This window comes from Salvelinus namaycush, chromosome 11, assembly GCF_016432855.1.
Source record: "Salvelinus namaycush isolate Seneca chromosome 11, SaNama_1.0, whole genome shotgun sequence".
NCBI classification, from domain to species: Eukaryota; Metazoa; Chordata; class Actinopteri; order Salmoniformes; family Salmonidae; genus Salvelinus; species Salvelinus namaycush.
In genome coordinates, this window is record NC_052317.1 from 11,538,524 (window position 1) to 11,562,346 (window position 23,823).

The 23,823-nt window shown below is 42.7% G+C and overlaps 2 protein-coding genes across 4 annotated transcripts; both read left to right on the forward strand.

The window, feature by feature from the left end:
• Window positions 1-5,594: 5,594 nt before the first annotated feature.
• On the forward strand, window positions 5,595-7,759 carry LOC120055814 (retinol-binding protein 2-like). Of its 2 annotated transcripts, XM_039003802.1 has the most exons (5): window positions 5,595-5,731; window positions 6,220-6,398; window positions 6,777-6,878; window positions 7,265-7,315; window positions 7,550-7,759. In XM_039003802.1, exons 1-4 carry the CDS (start codon window positions 5,659-5,661, stop codon window positions 7,277-7,279), a joined length of 369 nt encoding a protein of 122 aa, XP_038859730.1. In that variant the 5' UTR covers window positions 5,595-5,658; the 3' UTR covers window positions 7,280-7,315; window positions 7,550-7,759. The 2 variants fall into 2 exon arrangements, with proteins under 2 accessions (XP_038859730.1, XP_038859729.1); XM_039003801.1 differs by lacking the exon at window positions 7,265-7,315 and having other exon boundaries at window positions 5,596-5,731.
• A 733-nt stretch (window positions 7,760-8,492) lies between these two features.
• On the forward strand, window positions 8,493-21,982 carry LOC120055813 (coatomer subunit beta'-like). Of its 2 annotated transcripts, none has more exons than XM_039003798.1 (21): window positions 8,493-8,621; window positions 9,234-9,371; window positions 9,486-9,572; window positions 9,700-9,826; window positions 9,960-10,108; window positions 10,241-10,387; window positions 10,527-10,626; window positions 10,812-10,954; window positions 12,243-12,442; window positions 12,663-12,773; window positions 12,876-12,964; window positions 13,147-13,253; window positions 13,484-13,627; window positions 13,852-13,982; window positions 14,745-14,952; window positions 15,934-16,044; window positions 19,959-20,173; window positions 20,404-20,680; window positions 20,879-20,962; window positions 21,192-21,356; window positions 21,527-21,982. In XM_039003798.1, exons 1-21 carry the CDS (start codon window positions 8,619-8,621, stop codon window positions 21,683-21,685), a joined length of 2,895 nt encoding a protein of 964 aa, XP_038859726.1. In that variant the 5' UTR covers window positions 8,493-8,618; the 3' UTR covers window positions 21,686-21,982. The 2 variants fall into 2 exon arrangements, with proteins under 2 accessions (XP_038859726.1, XP_038859727.1); XM_039003799.1 differs by having other exon boundaries at window positions 21,192-21,438; window positions 21,527-21,644.
• Window positions 21,983-23,823: the final 1,841 nt, after the last annotated feature.

Below are 23,823 nucleotides of genomic sequence, written 5' to 3' on the forward strand. Positions count from 1 at the left end.
AGGAAGGAGGGTTTCAGTAGAGGGAAAAATAAAATGAGGGTGAGAGAGGTAAAGAATGAAAATTAAATGGAGAGGCAGAAGAAGATGTGACAGATAGCTACCGGGCCCGTGCAGCTGAGTCATCATCGCCGTCTTAGTAGAAACCTTTACAAGTACTAACGTGTTCAGGAAATAACAGCAGACTTTGTCTGTGTTTTTCCTCAATTCATTTGGGAGTGTCCCCTTGATAGGAAAAAAACACTCAATAAATGAATCTCAACAATGTGGTCTGTCTGTGAGAGTTTTTGTCTTTAAAAGTGAGAAAGCAAACAGAAATGCTTGTCTCGCATGTGTTTCTTTCACCAATGTAAAGTCAACTAATATTTGGGCCATGAGAGAAGCAGCAAAATTCATTCAAACACAATATTTTTTAAATATAAAAAAATCTGTAAGTGAAAGAATACAAATAAATATAAAAAGATGCTGTGATCATGTAACCAGGAAAAAAATAAAATACAATAAATAATTGATTTACAATATGTGACGACCCTCCCACTCTGTCTGACTGGATTCTTTCTCTTTGCTCTTGTTTTCCATAATAGAATGTCGGTGGGCGGAGCTGGGAGGGTCATCAGTGAAATGGGACACACCTGGGCTTGTGTGTCCCGGGATAAATGCACCTCTTCCCCATTCATTCAGGAGACTCTCTCCGTGCAGACACTGGTAGATTTTTTTTTGTGGCCGTTTTGTTTGTTTACTTTGGCACCTTTCAACACCCCTCATTATCACATTTTATGCACACTCACTTACATTACTGCCTACACACACCATTGTTAATTGTATTTAGTTTACTTCAGTTAATAAATATATTTTGTTATTCCTTATCTCCACGTTTTCTAACTTTTTATGAACTTCGAGCAGGTTCGTGTCTGGGATCATGAGGTTGGTTCCTAGACATTTTGGCATATAGCACTCTGTTGCATTATGAAGGAATAATACTAGTGTTGTTGGGCTTACTAGTATGTGTTTGTGGGGGGAAATGTGGAGTTGTTTGAGAACTCTGTAGGTGCATTGTAACTTTTGTTACAGTTTTTGAGTTGTAATGTTTGGTAGGGTCAGTGTTGGTTGCTGTGGTGGATAGTACATTGGTTAGTTTCCAGGCTGGAAACTCTTGTTCTACTCGCTTTTGGGACGTTGGTCTGAGGTGAGTACAATTGGCTGTGTACCTCAGTGGGAGATTTGGGTAGGGTAGTGACACTTGCTATCTGGAGCTATAGCGTTTTCTTTTTCCCCTGTTAGGCTTAGTGACGTGTTTCACTTTGGAATATGTTGGGCATGGTTATTTCTGTGGTGTCTGTGGACTGAGCAGTTGTCTCAGGAGCACATCTGTGGCTTGGGGGAATCTGCCAGCATGCTGTTTTTTTTTTCCCCACTTCAAATCCGCACGAAGACTAGGGTTGAGTTATTGTAGGTTTTGGGGAAGCTCCAAATATATATCTAATCTCTCTTGTGGTTCCCAGTGTGATTGTCATTTCTCTGGTGGTCTGGTGTACTCAGCAGAGGGGAAGAGCAAGAATTTGTTTATTTACTTGTGACTATGGTGTCTTGCGTGGAAAGTGAATGAACTTTTCTATCAGAGGAACTGTTAGAATTATGTACTAAAGAACAGCTGTTGAAGGTCTCTAAACACTACAAGGTTGAAATTAGTGATAAACTTCTAAAAATTCTGTTAGGTTGATATCGAAAGGCAATCTGATGGAGAGGTGTTCTTGAAATTAGCAATGGGGCAGCATCTGCCGAGGACTCGGTCTCCCTGTTTCGTTACAATGGCTGCTCCATCTGTTAGCCTTAATCAGAAATAACCAGAAATAACTGGTGCTGTTACAGCTGGAGCATGATCGTGTAAAGTATGAAAAAGAACTGGCATTTAAACAGGATTTGGAGCGTGCTAAAATCAAACTGCAACAAGAGCGATTAGAGTTGGTTAGGGAAGGAAAGCTCTCGAGAGTTTGCTCTGGGAAGGTGACCCAGATTTACCTAGGGGTCGCTCCTCTTTCGATCATGCCTCGGACACATTTGATATTGTTGGGAACTTACGGTTGTTGCCAAAATTTAATGAGGACCCTGAGACGTTCTTTTTCTTGGAGCTTGTTGCTGACACGCTCTCTCGTGCACCCTGTTCCTGAATGTCCACGTGACTGACCTGTCTTATGTTTGGTATTGTCCTGTTCTATCGCTCCTGTTTGTTCCCTTCTGGTCTGCTTCCTGTGTGTAAAGGTTGCTGAGGTCTGGGAAGGACGAGGTTGCCTGGGGCAAGTGGAAGTGTGACCATGTACCCCCAGTATCAATTTGGGACGCAGGTTGGGTCAAATTTGTTTGACTGGTATGGTGTTCCTTGATCCCTGGTTTTATGGGGGCCCTCCTCCCACTGCCGAATTTGTTCTCTTTGCTCTTGTTTTCCTTAATAGGTGGGCGGAGCCAGGAGGGTCGTCATTGAAATGCGACACACCTGGACTGGGTGTGTGCTGGGATTTATACACCTCTTCCCCATTCATTGAGGAGACTCTCTGTGCAGACACTGGCATTTTTGTGGCTGTTTTATTTTGGCACCTTTCAACACACCTTATTATCACATCTATGCACACAACCACTCACTTACGCTACTGATTACTGACTACAGACACACACCATTGTTAATTGTGTTTACTTGAGTTAATAAATATATTTTGTTATTCCTGATCTCCACGTTGTGACTCAAGGGACAACTACATTATTTACCATTTATTTCTATTGGGCAAAAAATAATCTGCAAAACAAACAGCAAATGCATCCAACAAGTTCGGACAGCCACAAGATTGATGTATTCATCGCGTACTAGTGTAAAGAACGTCACGCTCAGTGATGTCAACATAGCAATTATGTTGCTAGGTTTAGCAACTTTTCAGACTACCCTGGCAATTATTGATTTATTTTTTTCAAACAGCACCTAGCAACAAATTTAGCTACTCTTAAAAATGTATTTGGAACTTTTAGCAACTTTTGAAGTGACTCAAACGCTAAAATGCACGCATTTTCCCTCAATGACACAAACGATTTGCTGTCAGTCACAAAACACGTGCCTGGCTGCAAAAGTGCATTGAGTGACGTCAGCAGCAGGCGCTCAGCTCGTACCCAGGCAGCAGTAGGCAAGCAGCAATTTCAGTAAATTGCAAATCATTGTTGGCTGCAGCAGTAGTACGGGTTCGACGAGCCAAACCCAATGAATATAGTTGGTCACGAATGTTTGATCCTGAACAGAACTTACAGCATCGATCAACGTGTCTCAATCAAAATTGTACAGAAAAGAGGGAGTTAGTACCTGAACAAATGTCAAATCATATTTTTTGCCGAGATGGCCAGTCAATTTGAGTAACGTTATTGTTTATTTTACGTAATGATGTCCCAACGTCATTTAGCAACAAATCACCCTGCCTCTAGCAATTTACCCTGACAATTAGTTGGCAACACTGGTCACGCTGCTTGCTGAGTACCACTTCATCCCGATTCAGCTCATACCTGGCACGAACAAGGGACCTCTGCCTTACTTAGCGCACGTGATCGCCCTCCCTCGAGCGTTTTAGCCGATTGCACCACCTCAAACTAGCTAATGAGAAGATGCAAGTGGGGCACTTCAGGATTAGGAGTACATTTCACACATCCCCTTGTGCTACAAATTTACTCAGTCAAGAGCGTTCAAAGCTGTCATCAAGGTGAAGGGTGGCTACATTGAAGAATCTCAAATCTCAAATATATTTTGATTTAATACTTTTTTGGTTACATGATTTCATGTTTTATTTCAGTTTTGATGTCCTCACTATTATTCTGTAATGTAGAAAATAAAAAAAAATAAAGAAACCCTTGAATGAATGAGTAGGTGTCCAAACTTTTGATTTAAAAATAATCCCCATCAAAATCAGCCAGTTAATGTTATTTAGATTGACACACAGTAACGTTAATAGACTCTTGAGAAGTTGTCCAATAGCAGTCATTTAGGCTATTATCCTCATCACAAACTGCTAAAGTGGTGGACTCGTTATCGATAGTGCTTTTTAACCGTGGTTCCGAGCCCACCTCTTATCGTGCTTTTATGTTGAGGATTCAAAACGCATGTTTATTATAACGCATAAACTCTAAAACATTATAGGCCTGCATGTAAGTGTTACCTACATAAGAATATACTAATGACAGCCAAGTGTCTTCCTCATTGTATTTTCAATCTGCAATACTGCCATCTGCAGGATGATAACGTGAATGCAAACAATTTCTACTGTTCACTTTGGATCATCCTCCTTGAGTGAAATAACACAGTATGTGACGAATGATTATAAAAAATCTATATAAAAGGTTTTACACATCCATGTAATATAGCCTATGCAATATGATTATTAGGCAATAGAAGTGTGTGTGCAAGGCTGAAATTCAATTCCTTTCTCATTTCAAGCTGTTGGCAGTAGGCTACGTCCCTTTTCAACACAGTAACACAATACACTACAAGTAAATCAACATTTCATAGGCGGGAAAAACTTAACCCTTGCCACAGTCTGTGACAATTACATTAACTAGGCACTTTACACAGAAAGCAATTTGACCGGTCAGTCAAATACACGTGATAACCCAACTGGTGGTCCGCTGTCCGAATTTTTCCCGCAGGTTATTTTATTTGTCCCCAAGTTTTCTGAGCACAAACAAAATTACGTTATTTTATTTTAATTTTATGGTTGGACATTAAAAAAAACACTGTAAAAACACCAGCATATCAGCTCCAAGTGAGTTTTTAAATCTGTTCCAAACAATTCCCACGCATAATAAAGAGATGTGATCATATATAAATGTAAGCAAGGTTTGAAATTATATTTGAGTCAAACATATCCTTTTGAGCTTCTTGCTGTTAATTTTCAGTCTACAATTTTTTTGTAATTATGTTCTGGCCCCCTTACTATCCTCTCAAAAAGAAAATCGACCTGTGGCTGAATCTAGTTGATGATCCCTGGTCTAGTTGCTTTGATGATCAGAAAGTGCTGTGTGACAGGTATGTTAATTAAGGACTACATCTACAATTTTAATTGGCTGCAAAAGTTGTGCCAATATGTAATCACTTCATCTGATGGGACCAGCTACAATTTACAGTACGTGCAAGTAAATCAAACATTTTAATTGGCTGATACGCATTTTGTGCGTGAGAACCTGTTTAACTTTAAATGCTTGCTTATGTTCGCAAGTACGGCCCCCTTCTGTTTTCTATTAGCAGATACTGGATTTGCACATTTTGAACTTACTCAACCTGCATGCTCAAAGTTAAATAGTCTTTTGAGCAGAATAAATACAAGACACCAACAATAATAACCTAACTTTAAACTGTGCAGTCTCAGTCGATGAGTGTCATTCTGCCTATCTGTCTGTCGGTCTATCTCGCTCTGTGAGTGTGTGTGTGTGAATTGGCACTACTTACTGTATCTCCCGATAGGCCTCTTCTATGACCGCTCTTCCCATCCCATCACCCCTCCTGTCCCCCCTACAGCCATAGCACTCAACTACTTTATCAATAGTACTCTGCCCTCGGCCTTGGCTGTTATATAAAGAGACTGGGACACCGTGTCCCATTCTGATTCAGCCCAAAGTTCACCAGCCCACAGAACCAACATGCCTGCAGACTTCAATGGCAAATGGGAGTTGGAGAGCAGTGAGAACTTTGAGGATTACATGAAAGCACTGAGTAAGATCTTTCTTCATTATCTCTATGGATTACCACAATGGAATATATCATATTTTTCCATCCATCTGTAGAGAAGGATGAGAAGAAAAGGGGATGTACAAGTGCCTGTGCAGGGCGCACTACCACTGCCAATATATTGTAACTGTATAATATGCCAATATGCAGGTCTATTGTACATTCGATTTAGATAGTACTTTCAGCAGTGTTAACTGAGTGATTCACGTAGGGACCACCGTATTCTGAGGTGCAATATGTAACATGTATAGTGGTGCAACATTGCATACCGGTATTCTGCTTTGATTATATATTTTACATAGAGCTAAAAGGTTCAACTCAAGTATTGCTATTGTCCTTTTAGACAGCTTTGATGTTATAAACATGTGTTATTATTTTCAGTTACGTCTCTATTACTCAAATGTTACGTGTGATTTGATCCTTCCGACTTTTTTCATGCTTTTCCAAATTTTACATTTTTTTTTTTACTACAGACATTGACTTTGCCACACGCAAAATCGCAGTGCAGCTGGCCCAGACCAAAGTGATCATCCAGGATGGAGACAAGTTTGAAGTCAAGACGCTGAGCACCTTCAGGAACTATGAGCTGATGTTCACTGTGGGGGTGGAGTTTGTGGAGCACACCAAAGGACTGGACAACAGGGCGGTCAAGGTTGGACACGTGGGCTGTGTTCGAATACTTTTACAACGCATCCTTCTTGCTCTCTTTTTGGGATGTACATGTAATCACTGCTGATCACATGATTAGCTAGGTGTAAGCAATGATTTATTACAATAAAAACTCCAGTCACATGAAAGATTACTTCAATTAAGGAAGAAGGGAAGGATGTAGCTTGAAACTATTTGGACAGATTGGTTCATCTCATCTTCATCTTCCTCCTCTGTTTGATCTTTTTCTACTTTACTGTTTGCTTCTTTTTTTCTGTCCTTAGATCTTGGATAATAGCATTTTCACTTTTGTATCACAAATATGGTTTCCTTTATAGCCAGACATTGACAATTCATATCAATTTTGACTGTATCTTAACAGGCTCTCGTGGTGTGGGATGGGGAAAAACTAGTGGGTAGCCAGAAGGGGGAAAAGGACAACCGTGGGTGGAAGCACTGGATCGAAGGAGACAAACTGCACTTGGTGGGTTAACATTATTTACTTAATTTATCATGTTGATGATAAGTTATAGTGTCGTAATAAAGAAATAGCAGTATAGTATCTCCATCCTTAACATTGCAGGTAGAAATATGAATGATTCCTTACTTTGCAAGACAGAGAACATGTTAGTGCTGCACATCAGACAGTTCTATACTTCTACTGTATCTCAATGTTCTTTAAACGTTGCACATTCCTCATGAGCTGATGAACAGCATAGAGATATCACCACCTGCAGAATATAAATGTGAAACTTGTTTTACAGACAGGAGAATGCCATTCCTAGGTAGCATCAAAGACGGCGGATTATAAAAATGACCCAAAAAGGCCTTTTAACAAGAAACTTTATTTTTTTGTTTGTTTGTTTACAGTTCCAGTCTACTTAATGGGTGGCTCCTCCATATGCACCAATGCGATAACAGGTCTACTTAGTTCATTCTCCATACACCAACCAGAAAAAAGGAGCCTATGAAATGTCTCACTTTCTCTATCATCTCTGGTAGCATATCAACGGTCCTTTCCTTAATTTGCACTGATCTGACCAGGACTAACCTGTTTCTTCAAAGGGAATGAGATAAGGCGAGGAATATGGAACCCCAAGCTCCTAATCCCAAACTTGATATCTGACTTCAGATTTGTTCTCTCTGAATTCACAGGAACTGACGTGTGAGGACAAAGTCTGCAGGCAGGTGTTTAAGAGAAAAGAATAGAAAGACAATATCTGGATATCAGTTGCTGGATTCATCCACTTTTTCATACCTTGTGTCAATATAGTAAACTCCTGCTGTTACCATTTAAACTTGTCATACGGTTTCAAACTCACAAGCAAATCGGAATAAAGCATTGTATATTGTTCACTCTTCTAAGCCTATTGGTACTGTATTTTATTTTTGTTGGGCAAATCTTCCATAACTAATACGTTGTTAGTCTTTTCATACAAATGAAATAGTCATATGTTAGCCTATAACTTCTCAACGTTGACCATGGGAACCCACATTACTGCTCAATTTCCCTCCAGCTGATCATTATTTAGACACTCAGTTGTATAGTCCAGTGTTTCTCAACCTCTGGTTCGTTGACCGGCACCAGTCCGTGGGATGTGGCTTTCCTGTCGCTGAGATAGTTAATTTACACTAATTGAGTCAGTTTTACAGTGCTATTTTAATGTGAGTGTCCCCCACGGAGGAAAAGCCATAACTTGCTGGTCCCTGACACAAGAGGGACCATAGCTTGCTGGTCCCAGCTGGCATAAAATAACTTTGAGAAACGACTACGTCAGCAATGACAATCGCCTATGGCCATTAGGTGATGATACACAGAGACGCCTCCCAAACCATATAGGAACATAAACCGGTAGGTAGTAGGCCCTGGACTACACCAGTTTTACAAAGATGAATTAACAATTTGGGCCATCATAGTGATTCATTTTGCCCTGAAAATAACACTGTCTGAACATGCTGCACAGTATATGCTATGTTTGAAATAATAATTTTAACAAAGTTATAACTAAACTACAGACAGCAGTGCAGCTCAGGACACCATGGAAAAATGGGAGAAAAGTGCCACGACCCAAATTGAACCTCCAAAATGGCACGTCATCGTTTCCCATCGCACGCCGTTTCAGGAAGTTCCACGTCACTCGATAGTCCGTCCACAGAAAAAGCAACACCGACTGGGACTATTCATAATTAATTCACATAAAAAGAGACAACCCACTGATTAAACATGGTGAGACAAGTGTACATTCGTTGTTGAAAGATTTGTAGTCTGAATTGCTTGTAACCAGTTTATTTCAGTAAAGCCGGTGTCGATTGTGACAGGCCAGCCATGTTAGGTAACTAGAAAACAAGCTAGTCCTCTGTAGCTAGCTAACATTATGTATCTCACCATTTACCGACCTAGCTAGTCCGATTCATTATTATTTATTGGGATGATAAAAGCTAAGCACTAGTCAGCTAGCTAGATCATTTAGCAAGGATAATGCTAACTAGCTAACGTTAGTTGTGTTAGTTACGTCTATCCGTGGCAAGGATGCTCGTCTTAGCTAACTAGCTCCATGTCACATCTTTATTAAGCGTGAGTAGTTAGCTAACTTGTTCTTTCTACGTTTTAAGTGTAAAATCGTTTTATTTAGATGGTACGGTACCTTGATAGATATTGTGCTGTCAGTGTTGACGGTTTTTTGGATGTGGTCATGAAGGATTATGAATTGGTCGTGTTTTAACGTTATCACTTTTAGCAAACGTTAGCTGGCAAGCTAGCTAGCTCTCTGCAATCAGATGAGTACGTTGTGCACTGCCCTGTCTGTTTTTTTGGATTGACTTGACATCTGTCTCAAAGCCTCTCAGGCTGGACATCAAGCGGAAGCTGACAGCCCGGTCAGACCGGGTGAAGAGTGTGGACCTCCACCCGACCGAGCCGTGGATGCTGGCCAGCCTGTACAATGGTAGTGTCTGCGTCTGGAACCATGAAACACAGGTACACACACAAACAGTTTGATGTTGAATATTTGCACAATGGAGATAAACAACTCTAAGCTAAACTTGTATGCAATGAATGAGAATGTACAATTTGTCAATATATCCTTTTCAGACATTGGTGAAGACCTTTGAAGTGTGTGACCTTCCAGTGAGAGCATCAAAGTTTGTAGCCAGGAAGAACTGGGTCATAACAGGAGCCGTGAGTGATGCTTTAAATTCAGGACAAGCATCTAGCTAATGAGAACTTTTGATGGTTTATCTTCCATGGAGACTACACGCTTACTGTATTTGCAGGGTCATATGTCTTTCCTCCCTTCTCTCTGTAGGATGACATGCAGATCCGTGTGTTCAACTACAACACCCTGGAGAGGGTTCACATGTTTGAGGCCCACTCTGACTACATCCGTTGTATTGCCGTGCATCCCACCCAGCCCTACATCCTCACAAGCAGTGGTACACAATCAGTAACTTATCTTTTATGACTTGCATCATTTTATACGTGGGTCAAATACCTAAACTGATTATCTATCACACAAGTATTATATTAACTAATTGTTCCATCCTGTGTGTGTGTGTGTGTGTCCAGACGACATGCTGATTAAGCTGTGGGACTGGGAGAAGAAGTGGTCTTGCAGCCAGGTGTTCGAGGGCCACACCCACTACGTCATGCAGATCGTCATCAACCCTAAAGACAACAACCAATTTGCCAGCGCTTCTCTGGACAGAACCATCAAGGTAACAACAGACACTGTGTGTGTGTTGACTTTACCACACAAGTCATGCATGTGCTCACAACAACCTGGTGTAGATGTTTGTGAGTAGTGTGAGTGTATGTATTTGACTAACTCATCCTCTGCCCTATCCCAGGTTTGGCAGCTAGGCTCCTCTGCTCCTAACTTCACCCTTGAGGGCCATGAGAAAGGTGTCAACTGCATTGACTACTACAGTGGAGGGGACAAGCCCTACCTTATATCAGGAGCTGATGACCGCCTGGTCAAGATCTGGGACTACCAGGTAAGACAGCTGAGGAATGAAACAAACACTTTTAGCCTGAGAAAGCCGGTAACCTGTTCAGCAGATGGGTTTTCTGGTCTTTGATGATACTGTATCGGTCCAGGCAAATGTCTCACACTCCTGTCCTGTGTCTCTTCAGAACAAGACGTGTGTGCAGACCCTGGAGGGACACGCCCAGAATGTGTCGTGTGTCAGCTTTCACCCAGAGCTGCCCATCATCATCACAGGCTCAGAGGACGGTGAGTAAATACCTTATACACTCTTATTAGATTCTGATCCTTTGTAGATACTTTTTCTGTTTGTGGTGAGCAGACGCACGGCTATGTATTAACTCTACACAATGTGCGCGTGTTTTTACATATAAAAAAAAGTGAGCACACAATCACAGTTCTGAAAGAAACCAATCGTTTCTCTGGTTCCATAGGCACTGTGCGCATCTGGCACTCGAGTACGTACCGTCTGGAGAGCACGCTGAACTACGGCATGGAGCGCGTGTGGTGTGTGTGTGGCCTGCGAGGCTCCAACAACGTGGCCCTGGGTTACGATGAAGGCAGCATCATCATCAAGGTGTGGAATATGGCCATATACACTACATGACCAAAAGTATGTGGACCTGCTAGTCGAACATCTCATTCCAAAATCATGGGCATTAATATGGAGTTGGTCCCCCCCCCCCTTTGCTGCTATAACAGCCTCCACTAGCAGTTGGCGTTCCAATTCATCCCAAAGGTGTTCGATGGGGTTAAGATCAGGGCTCTGTGCAGACCAGTCAAGTTCTTCCATACCGATCTCAACAAACCATTTCAGTATGGAACTCGCTTTGTGACATTGTCATACTGAATCGGGAAAGGGCCTTCCCCAAACTGTTGCCACAAAAGTTGGAAGCACAGAATTGTCTAGAATGTCATTGTATGCTGTGAAGTTAAGATTTCCCTTCACTGGAACTAAGGGGCCTAGCTCGAACCATGAAAATCAGCCCCAGACCATTATCCCTCCTCCACCAAACTTTACAGTTTGCACTATGCATTCCGGCATGTAGTGTTCTCTTGGCATCCGTCATACCCAGCTTCGTCCTTCGGACTGCCAGATGGTGAAGCGTGATTCATAGTTTCCACTGAGTCCAATGGCTGCAAGCATTACACCACTCCAGCCGACGCTTGGCATTCCGCATGATGGTCTTAGGCTGCTTGACAATGGAAACCCATTTCATGAAGCTCCCGACAAATGGGTCTTGTGCTGACGTTTTTTCCAGAGGCAGTTTGGAAGTAGGTATTGAGTGTTGCAACCGAGGACAGACGATTTGTACGCACTACACGCTTCTGCACTCGGTGGTTCTGTTCTGTGAGCTTGTGTGGCCTACCACTTCGCGGCTGAGTCATTGTTGCTCCTAGACATTTCCAATTCACAATAATAGCACTTCCAGTTGATCGGGGCAGCTCTAGCAGGGCAGAAATGTGAAAAACTGACTTGTTGGCATCCTATGACGGTGCCACATTGAAAGTTCACTGAGCTCCTCAGTACGGGCCATTCTACTGCCAATGTTTGTCTATGGAGATTGCATGGCGGTGTGCTTGATTTTATACACCTGTCAGCAACAGTTGTGGCTGACATAGCCGAATCCACTAATTTGAAGGGGCATCCACATACTTTTGTGTATTTGTGCATAAGATTCAAAACTGAAGAACCCACAGATATTTCACAATACAGAGTTTGATAGAATTTCAGTTTGTACACATTGCGCACATGCTCTTTTTCAAAGTACCCTTCTATGTTGAAACAACTATTTGGTGACATCTCTGAAAGCCACGGTACTTTACTCAGTCCATCCTCTCCTCCACCTCTTCTGCGTGCGTAGCTGGGGCGGGAGGAGCCAGCCATGTCCATGGACACCAATGGGAAGATCATCTGGGCCAAGCACTCAGAGGTGCAGCAGGCCAACCTGAAGGCCATGGGCGACACCGAGATCAAGGACGGAGAGAGGCTGCCGCTGGCCGTCAAAGACATGGGCAGCTGTGAGATCTACCCCCAGACCATTCAGCACAACCCCAACGGAAGGTTAGTCCGACGTCAGCTATTCAGTGAACCCAATTAAACGCCTTGCACAACAACTACATGTTAGTGTTTGTGTGCTACACATTTTAAAGGCAAGTAAGTTGTTTTGAAATGTTTGGAGAAATATGATATTCATATTTATCCAAACACTTCATCTGTTGAAAATCTGGATATTTTATGGAGCCTCTCTTTAATCCAAATGTGTTTCTGTTTGTGTTGTCAGGTTTGTTGTGGTGTGTGGAGACGGAGAGTACATCATCTACACTGCCATGGCACTGAGGAACAAGAGCTTCGGCTCAGCCCAGGAGTTTGTCTGGGCACACGACTCCTCAGAGTGAGTCCAACACACACACACACACACACACACACACACATTCTTTGCTATGGATGGTTACTGTCTGTCAGTTGTTAATGTGCGTGGTCTGCCTTGTCGCAGGTATGCCATCAGAGAAAGCAACAGTGTGGTCAAAATCTTCAAGAACTTCAAAGAGAAGAAGTCTTTCAAGCCAGACTTTGGGGCTGAAGGTAAGTGGAAGAGATCAACTGCAGGTAGTTTGTAGTGTGAAAAAATATATACTGCATTAAAAAATTATGGCAGTTTTGATGGAACCTGGCAGGCAACAGAAAATGTTTTGCAACAGAAAACAAACATGTTATTGGACATGTCCAGATAGCTTAACTGAGGGACTAACTGTGTGTGCGTGCAGGTATCTATGGAGGCTTCTTGCTGGGCGTCAGGTCAGTGAACGGTCTGGCCTTCTATGACTGGGAGAACACAGAGCTGGTCCGCCGCATTGAGATCCAGCCCAAACATGTAAGTACTGCTGTAGAGAAAAGGGCATCTTGATCAGAATATAGATGGGTGCGAGAGTGTCCTAGGATGTACAAATGTTTGTTTTGGTCAATGTTTGTTTTTCCACCCAGTACCGTATTGGTAGAAATGGTCATATGACACAATTTGCATTATCGTCATGAAATCAGGACTGTAAGTGAAGCATGAGAACACTTCATCTCCCTCTCTCTTTCTCTCTCTCGGGTTTGTAGATCTTCTGGTCAGACTCAGGGGAGTTGGTGTGTATAGCCACAGAGGAGTCCTTCTTCATCCTGCGCTACCTGTCCGAGAAAGTAGCCGCCTCCCAAGAGAACAATGAGGGAGTGACGGAGGACGGCATCGAAGACGCCTTTGAGGTGTGTGTGTGTGTGACAGGCTAATACTTTACATTACCTTGTACCTGTACTGACCTAGCAGGTAAACTCTGCAACTCTACAAGCGAGGCTTATGGTTTCTACTGAAGACAAAGCACAATGTCTATAGCCATCCAGTAGAGGGCCCTAGACAACAGGGCACCAGTGAACACATCATCTGCCCTCCCTCCCCAATCTGTCTGCCATTTTGTGTCTTGATCCTCCAGGTCCAGGGGGAGATCCAGGAAGTGGTGAAGACAGGTCTGTGGGTGGGAGACTGCTTCATCTACACCAGCTCTGTCAACAGACTCAACTACTTTGTGGGGGGAGAGATTGTCACCATCGCTCACCTGGACAGGTACTGCGTACCAGGGTTGTATATTTATTAGTGCACAGCGTAGCAATATATTTTGCAACGGAAAACGAAAACAAGCGTTTATTGGCCAAATTCGGGTAGGTCCTACCCATTTTGGCCCATTTGCTTTCATTTGGTTCCTAGTGAATACTACCCAGGATTAAGAGACTGGAATAAGTGAAGCTCAATACTACTGTTGCTTTGGGTCCGACCCCATTTTTTGGGGGGTGTAAGCACCAACGTTGGGGGTGTAAGACCATAAACAATAATCTCTGAATATTCAAACGTTGCTTTTTGGAGAAGGATTAGACTAACTGTTTGTTAAATCAGCCAATATTATCTTAATGTTTATTATCTTAATGTCTTAAAGCCCAAAATCCCCACTAGAGTGTCCTCTATAGGACAACATTTGAGTCCGTCATTTTGTGTTTGAAAGCAGCCGATGTGCTTAGGCTACATTGACATCGCATTCATCCTACAACAAGACTATTCAACAAATTAAAATGGGGGGGGCTAAACCCCCCCCCCCCCTACATACAGCCTGCCTAACTTTACAAATTATACATTGAGTTAGTTTTCCGGACAAAGATTAAGCCTAGTACTATACTAAAAAGATCTTCCTATGAAAAGATCTTCCTCCATTGAGCATGCTTTTTAGTTTAGAACTAGGCTTTATCTGTGTCTGGGAAACCATCCCTAAAACTCTATCTCAGTGTGTTTCCTTTTTAATTCCTATAACACATTATCGATCTACTCCATCCGTAGGACCATGTACCTGCTGGGCTACATCCCCAAGGACGACCGCCTGTACCTGGGCGACAAAGAGCTGAACATCGTCAGCTACTCCCTGCTGGTGTCTGTGCTGGAGTACCAGACAGCTGTGATGCGCAGGGACTTTGGCATGGCTGACAAAGTGTTGCCCACCATCCCCAAGGAACAGAGGACCCGTGTGGCCCATTTCCTGGAGAAACAGGTCAGAACCAGGAACTTCCTGTTAATGAAGTGAGGCGTGTAGAATGGGGTACTTTAACTCTATGGTGGAGCTGGGGGGAGTGAGTAGATTCTAGCTAGACTATGGAATGTAATAGGGTGTCCAATTCAAAATGGATCTTTTGACCAAAGAGTAAAATAATGTTAATTGTGTATATAACCCTCTAAGAAAACGAATGGTCCAAACCTCATGTCTCAAAAGTAGAGTTTTTATCCTTGTAGGATGGCCAGAGTTAGGGTGACTAAATTGATGGAGGCCAGAGGGGGGGGGGGGGGGGGGGGGGAGTAATGAAATCAGGAAAATTACATTGCGTCAGCTAGACTGGATTCTGTGCAAGGCTCACTTTCCCTTTGAACTCGTCATCTTTCTTCTCAAATCTGCAAGACATAAAACAATATAGAGGTAAGATGGATATCAATTTTGAGACATGACATGTAGTATTTAAAAATATATATATATTTTAGTATACGTTTCTCATATTAATCTGAAATGGCTGGTCTTTTTAGAAGGTTTCTTACATAAACAAGCGTATCCCTGAAGCACTGACTGTATACCAGGCTTTTTATTCTCAAAGCCTTTTACATTTGGTTCAGCTTGTTATGCTAATTTTAGCTTTTTTGGGATCCACTGAAACAACTTTGAAGACGACTACCACAAAATGTAAAATCTTCACAAGTTGTTACGATAAACCTGCACTGCTACGTCAAGAGCTCGGTACTTATTATGGGATGTATTGGGTTACGAAATCTGACTTTTTGGATATAATGTCAATGATTAGTAATTGGGAGAAACATTTATACAGTTACATATCGGGATATTATTTTTGACGATTATATAATTCATTCTGAGCTCTTCATCTTCAACACGAGTCAAGCTGCGTTTTGTGTGGCTGCTGTTTTAATGTTGTGAGAACTGTGACTGTGTGAAATGTTTTGTTTACTGATGTTGTTTTTGGTCGTCCAGGGCTTCAAGCAGCAGGCTCTGGCCGTGTCGTCAGACTCGGAGCACAGGTTTGAGCTGGCCCTGCAGCTTGGGGAGTTGAAGATCGCCTATCAGCTGGCTGTGGAGGCAGAGGTGAGACCTACAGTACACTAGACTTTGAAGAGACCACTTCACACACACTACAAGAGAGTTCAAAGACTGTAAATCAAATCCAATTTTATTTGTCACATGCAACGAATACAACTGGTGTAGAAATGCTGGTATTTTGCTTCCCAATGATGCAGAGTAAAAAATACAACTAAAATAGTAACACGAGGAATAAAATAACCAAGAATGGAGCTATATACAGGGAGTACCAGATCAATGTGGAGCTATATACAGGGAGTACCAGGTCAATGTGGAGATATATACAGGGAGTACCAGTACCAGATCAATGTGGAGCTATATACAGGGAGTACCAGTACTAGATCAATGTGGAGCTATATACAGGGAGTACCAGTACCAGATCAATGTGGAGCTATATACAGGGAGTACCAGTACTAGATCAATGTGGAGCTATATACAGGGAGTACCAGTACCAGATCAATGTGGAGCTATATACAGGGAGTACCAGTACCAGATCAATGTGGAGCTATATACAGGGAGTACCAGTACCAGAACAATGTGGAGCTACATACAGGGAGTACCAGTACCAGATCAATGTGGAGCTATATACAGGGAGTACCAGTACCAGATCAATGTGGAGCTATATACAGGGAGTACCAGTACCAGATCAATGTGGAGCTACATACAGGGAGTACCAGTACCAGATCAATGTGGAGCTATATACAGGGTGTACCAATACCAGATCAATGTGGAGCTATATACAGGCAGTACCAGATCAATGTGGAGCTACATACAGGGAGTACCAGTACCAGATCAATGTGGAGCTATATACAGGGTGTACCAGTACCAGATCAATGTGGAGCTATATACAGGCAGTACCAGATCAATGTGGAGCTACATACAGGGTGTACCAGTACCAGATCAATGTGGAGCTATATACAGGCAGTACCAGGTCAATGTGGAGATATATACAGGGAGTACCAGTACCAGGTCAATGTGGAGCTATATACAGGGAGTACCAGCACCAGGTCAATGTGGAGCTATATACAGGGAGTAGCAGCACCAGGTCAATGTGGAGCTATATACAGGGAGTACCAGCACCAGGTCAATGTGGAGCTATATACAGGGAGTACCAGCACCAGGTCAATGTGGAGCTATATACAGGGAGTACCAGCACCAGGTCAATGTGGAGCTATATACAGGGAGTACCAGGTCAATGTGGAGCTATATACAGGGAGTACCGGCACCAGGTCAATGTGGAGCTATATACAGGGAGTACCAGGTCAATGTGGAGCTATATACAGGGAGTACCAGGTCAATGTGGAGTTATATACAGGAAGTACCAGGTCAATGTGGAGCTATATACAGGGAGTACCGGCACCAGGTCAATGTGGAGCTATATACAGGGAGTACCAGGTCAATGTGGAGCTATATACAGGGAGTACCAGGTCAATGTGGAGCTATATACAGGGAGTACCAGGTCAATGTGGAGCTATATACAGGGAGTACCAGCACCAGGTCAATGTGGAGCTATATACAGGAAGTACCAGGTCAATGTGGAGCTATATACAGGGAGTACCAGCACCAGGTCAATGTGCAGAGGGACGAGGTATTTGAGGTAGATATGTACATGAAGGCAGGGTAAAAGTGACTAGTCCTCAGTATAGATAATAATAAGATTAAAATAAAGAACAGAGTAGCAGCAGCAAATGATGAGTGGTTGTGTGTGTGTGTATATGGTTTGTATACACTTCGTGTACAAAATCTTAAGAACACCTTAATATTGAGTTGCACCCCCCCCTTTTGTCCTCCAGAACAGCCTCAATTTGTCGGGGCATGGACTCTACAAGGTGTCAAAAGCGTTCCACAGGGATGCTGGCCCATGTTGACTCCAATGCTTCAGTTGTGTCAACTTGGCTGGATGTCATTTGGGTGGTGGAACATTCTTGATACACATGGGAAGCTGTTAAGCGTGAAAAGAACTGCAACGCTGCTGGGGTTGACACAAACTGGTGCGCCTGGCACCTATTACCATACCCCGCTCAAAGGCACTTTGGCCCATTCACCCTCTGAATGGCACACACTCAATAACCTGTCTCCATCTACACTAGTAGAGGGATGTAGACAGCTGTGATGATTATGCATGAGAACTCTCTTGGTAGATAAAGGTCTGCAGTTTACCATGAGGTAATCTATATAGGGCTGTTGAGGAGACTGCATTACCGGCGTTCACGATTCACGAAGGCAGTCAAATTCCACGTGACCGTTTAGTCACGGTAATTAGGCTTCTCCAAGCTCTTATGCTGCTGGTGGTCATTATTAGCCTACCAAACTTGCTAACTGCCTGGTACTCAGCACTCTATTGTCCCTCTAATCACTCTAACGTCAATGCCAATGTGATGGAAAATCTAATCAAACACTTCATGAGAGCTCATGTTGCGCAACATTTCTATAGGTTATGCAATTGTGATAAAACGGAGTGATGGCCTCTTAAAATGGTCAGCTGTCTATAGGCTAGGCCTACTGTATTTATTTCTCAACATTCCTAATATTAAGCACATTGCTTCTCTTTACAACAGGATTATAGCCTACCTGGCTGGCATAAAAATGAACCACGGGAAAAGCGTCCTCCATTCGCTTTAAGTGCATAGATGCCATGTATTTTCCCCCCTGCCCGTTTTGAGACAGGTGCATGATAATGGTCCATTCTAAATCCAAACAAATTTCACACATTATCTAGTATATGTAAAGACAAGATTAAATCAAGAATAGTCTGATGGGTGACAATATTATCCTACCACTTGTGAATTATACATTATCACTTGTGAATGATGCCCAGCATAAAAAACAATGCCTTTAAAAAAAAAAAAACGTATTTTAATCATAGTCGCACACCTCATGTAGCCTAGCCCATAGGCCTATATGTTTTGATAAGGTTTGTATCACAACTAAAGTGGCCAAATAACTTCTTAAAATGAAGCACATTAATCCGCTTCACAAGGGGTGCAGAGCCTAACTGGCATACATAAGCAGTGTGTGAGTTTCAATTTTGGGGAAGATCATTTTCACCATAAAAATGCACCTTTTTATAATAAAAGCATTACATGCTTTTGGGTTGTTATAATTATTATATTTAGCCCAAGGGCACAACAGCCACTGGCCGCAGAAGACGTGGATATTTTCAGAGTGCATTACGGCCACACAAAGGGGATTCCCTGGGAAAGTTGAGGCATTGTGACTTTTTTTCTAATCATTATTAGAGTTGCATCATGCAACCTTACAATGTATTAAAAATCAGAACATAGCCTGACGTTTGTAGAACAACTAAAGTTACATTAATAACTCTAAATGAAGCATATAGGAGGACTTATTTAACCGCTCAACACAGAATAGCTGCATGTGTGCACTCCATCGTTTGGAGAAAATATGCTTTTCTATTTTATTCAGCTTTGCTCAGTTGTCTTCATACTATAAAATGATGCCACGGAATTCTAAGAAAATCTTGTCTGCTAATTGAACTAGTGTAGCCCACAGCCATATGGCATAACCAGATCAGGACCTAACATCAGGACATCTGAGTATGCGATTCTGTTCTTCTGAATTATACTACATTTTTTTCCTATCATGTTGCCAACCGATCGTGTAATACGTGCATAGCGCCATCATACATGTCAGTCGTTCACCAATGAGTTATTCAATACTGAAATCTGCTCGGTTTAAATCTATTCAGTCAACATCTGATTTGGATCTGAATCGATTGTGTACTCAATCATATCGTTAAATGCATTAACCGTCCTTCAGCTAGGCAGCCCTGCACTGAACAGTGCTGAACTATGTGATTGTTTTAGCTTGGATCCAACTCCATACAATATTAGTCTAACTGACAGTACTGTGTAACATGTATATAACATTAGAACCGTTTCCTTTTTCTCTGGTGGCAGTCGGAGCAGAAGTGGAAGCAGCTGGCAGAGCTGGCCATCAGTAAGTGCCAGTTTAGCCTGGCCCAGGAGTGCCTCCACCATGCCCAGGACTACGGCGGCCTGCTGCTGCTCGCCACGGCCTCGGGCAACGCCGCCATGGTGGGCAAGCTGGCCGAGGGCGCTGAGCGGGACGGCAAGAACAACGTGGCCTTCATGACTTATTTCCTGCAGGGGAAGTGAGTACAAGGGAGGGTAGAGGGGGTCCACGACGATGTCATATCTAGCTCAGTTACATATCCAGATTTCCTAAATACAGTAGCGTTTTAATAAGTTACAATAAGGTATAGGGAATCCTACACGACACTACTCCTGTATGTTTGATCTTTGGTGGGAGCACGTGATCAGTAGCAGTGATTTGGACCTCTCTCTGGTACTGGTCTCAGTCTCCTGTCTGTTTTCCCCCCAGACTGGACCACTGTCTGGAGCTGCTGATCCGGACCAACCGGCTGCCTGAGGCGGCCTTCCTGGCCCGCACCTACCTGCCCAGCCAGGTGTCCAGGGTGGTCAAGCTGTGGAGGGAGAGCCTGGCCAAGGTCAACCAGAAGGCGGCCGAGTCGCTGGCCGACCCCACCGAGTATGAGAACCTGTTCCCCGGTCTGAAGGAGTCGTTTGTGGCCGAGCAGTTCCTCCGGGAGACCTGCCTGGGCAACTCCCGGCCAGCCACCGACTACCCTCTGGTCACAGTGAGTGGTGGGGGTTCGATGTGGGACTAATGAAATGGAAATATCTGTCTTGCAAATCTCTAAACTGAAAGCTAGCTACGGATGTGTATTTGCTGCACAGGAGGAGTCCAACTTGAATACGTAGTAATTCCTATCGCTCCCATTGCGGTCTTTCTACTTATTTACTCACATTATCCATATCTTGCCTCTTTTCTCCAGCCCAATGAAGAACGTAATATACTAGAGGATGCCACGGGCTACGAGCCCAAAGAAGTTCCCCTCTCACTTGCCACACTGGTACCGGTAAGTCTGCTTCTGAGACCTTCACTATACAGTTAAAGTAATCGCCAACTTGGTCAAAGGCCTTTTATTTAGATCTACACAGACTAGGTGTTTTTTCCATTATAGGCCTGGAAGAGTAGAGTTTCACATCTAGAAATGGCCTCATGTGTTTGCTGGATTGATGGGCAAGCCCGAGACTGTTTCCAGTGTCTCAGCTGAGTCCTGCTCATGCCTGTGTGTCTGTCAACAGGGTGAAGACCGCAGGGAGGAGGAGACCACTTTGGCTGCTGGAGTGCTGGCGTCCGTGTTGACGGCCCCCGCGATCCCCTCGGAGCCAGAGCCTGAGGCTGCACCTGCTGAGGCTGCACCTGAAGAGGAAGAGAGCCCCGGTTCATCTGAGGCACTGAAGAACAATGTAGGCAACGGTCTCCCTAGAAAGACAGTACGGCAGGCTCTGGACAAGTAATGCACTGTACCCGGCGAGAAGAATGGGAGATGTATGAATGTAACCCGTTGCAATATTCAGTACCGTTAGCTGTGTTATGGGCCAGATATGTTATTTCACGCTGTGTTATTTCCCCCCAGGCCCTGGACGAACTTGAAGATGACCTGGACAACATGGAGCTGGACGACATCGATACCACAGACGTTAACCTGGATACCACAGACGTTAACCTGGATACCACAGACGTTAACCTGGATACCACAGACATTGACCTGGATGACGACTTCTTAGATGACTGAGAACCCCCCCCCCCCCGCTATGAATTTATTTAAGAGACCAAACCCCCTTTTGTATTTGTACTTAACATGTGTTTTGTTAGTCCTACGGTGTTTGGAAGACTGAGTCGATGATAAATCCATGCGAGGGGAAAGAGGCAAATTATACGTCTTGATTCTTAAGCAGATTTTATACTTCATCCAGGGTCTTACCTTCACTAACTATCCGTGCATTGAGCTATATATTTACTCTCTGTATGTGTACAATGATAAATCACTGTTCATTTACGCCTAATAAATTGCTATTGCTGTACATTTGAACACTGGTGTTGTCGTTTGGACATTTTTGGGCCCATACGGGATTTAATCATTAGATGCTGGCTTTTACACTAAAACTCTAGATTCTTTACATTTGGTGTCAGTGCTGTGTTTGTGCTCTGTTATCAGCAAAAATTATTGCCTTCACAGTTGACTTGATTATGTTACGGTTAACTCTGTTTTTAGCTTCAGCGGATGTATTCATTTTTCTGTTCATGTATAAAATTTGCTGGTTTTAAATGTTATTTCAATCAAATTACTCTAAAGCAACTATTGACATACCAGTAAGCCATTATAAAATGACATTGGTTTCCTTACCCTGTAAGCAGTCTATGGGCAAGGAATGACATCAATACATGTTGTTTACCTGACCATTGTTTTTTAGCATTTGTCACACAAATGCTAGTCAATGGTACCTATATTAGCATTTTTGCAGTTCATTTCCAAATCATCCTAAAGTATCAACTCGATTATGATGCCGTATTTACCAGTAGCTACATAACTAAATGCTGCGATCATAACCAAGTGGGGAAGTGGTAATTACCAGTTGTGAATTCGTAAATACCAGTTGGATGCATTCATGTGCTTTGAGCTTGTTGAGAAATGTCGATTGGCTAATGGCCAACAAGCTGTGTCAACCATAAACAAAGTACCGCTATCATGGTTGTAAATGAAAACCAAATATGTTTTTATAAATCATGTTTTGATATATTTAAACTGATAAATTATGTTATCAAGGTCCTTAATAGGTGAAGTCAGAGGTCAGCATTTGGGTGAAGTTGGTGCTCAGGGATGATAGTTTCCAACTAGTAATTACGAGTTGGAGTGGCGTTCAAGTGGATTTTTCCCAGTCGTATGTGGTAAATACCACTTTCAACTTGTTTATGAATGCAGCATAATAAAGGGGAAACTAATCTTATGTTCAGCAGGCCAAACCATTGCGTAACGTTCAGAAAATGTTTATGTAGAACGCCCACTCTATTATGTTATTTGAATCCTGCACAGATTCAACCACAAAGTTTGATTCAACAATCCACCATGTCAAACAGCGTATTACTACACTCCCCAAAGTAAAAAAGACTATAAGTACTAGCTATGAGTGTGGGTGTCTGAGCAACCTAACTGCAATGTAGTCGATCTCTAAAGTTCACCCTCAAGGGTTTTGTCTAGATATAGTATACAGTTTGTCAAAAGTGACTTCGTGGCAGGTAAGAAAATTAGGTTAGGGTTAGCTAAAATGCAACAAATTTTATTTTGACGTCAATTTGACATAAGATACCTGTATTCCATCTACTCCCTCAAGACTGTTGGAAAAGGATTCCTCATGAAGCTGGTTGAGAGAATGCCAAGAGTGTGCAAAGCTGTCATGAAGGCAAAGGGAGGCTACTTTGAAGAATCACAAATATAAAATATATTTTGATTTGTTTAACACTTTTGATTAATACATGATTCCATGTGTGTAATTTCATAGTTTTGATGTCTTCACTATTATTCTACAACATAGAAAATATTAACAAAAAAACCTTGAATGAGTAGGTGTGTCCAAACGTTTGACTGGTACTGTACATGTAATTAGGGGGTAAAGTGACTATGGCTAGATAATAAACAGCAGCAGCATAAAAAGAAAGATAAAAAGAATGGAAAAAAAGGGGGGGGGGGGGGGGGTCAATGCAAATAGTCCAGGTAGCCATTTGATTAATTGTTCAGCGGTCTTATGGCTTGGGGGTAGAAGCTGTTAAGGAGCCTTTTGGTCCTAGACTTGGTGCTCCGGTACCGCTTGCCGTGCAGTAGCAGAGAGTAGTCTATGACTTGGGTAGCTGGAGTCTTTGACCATTTTTTGGGCC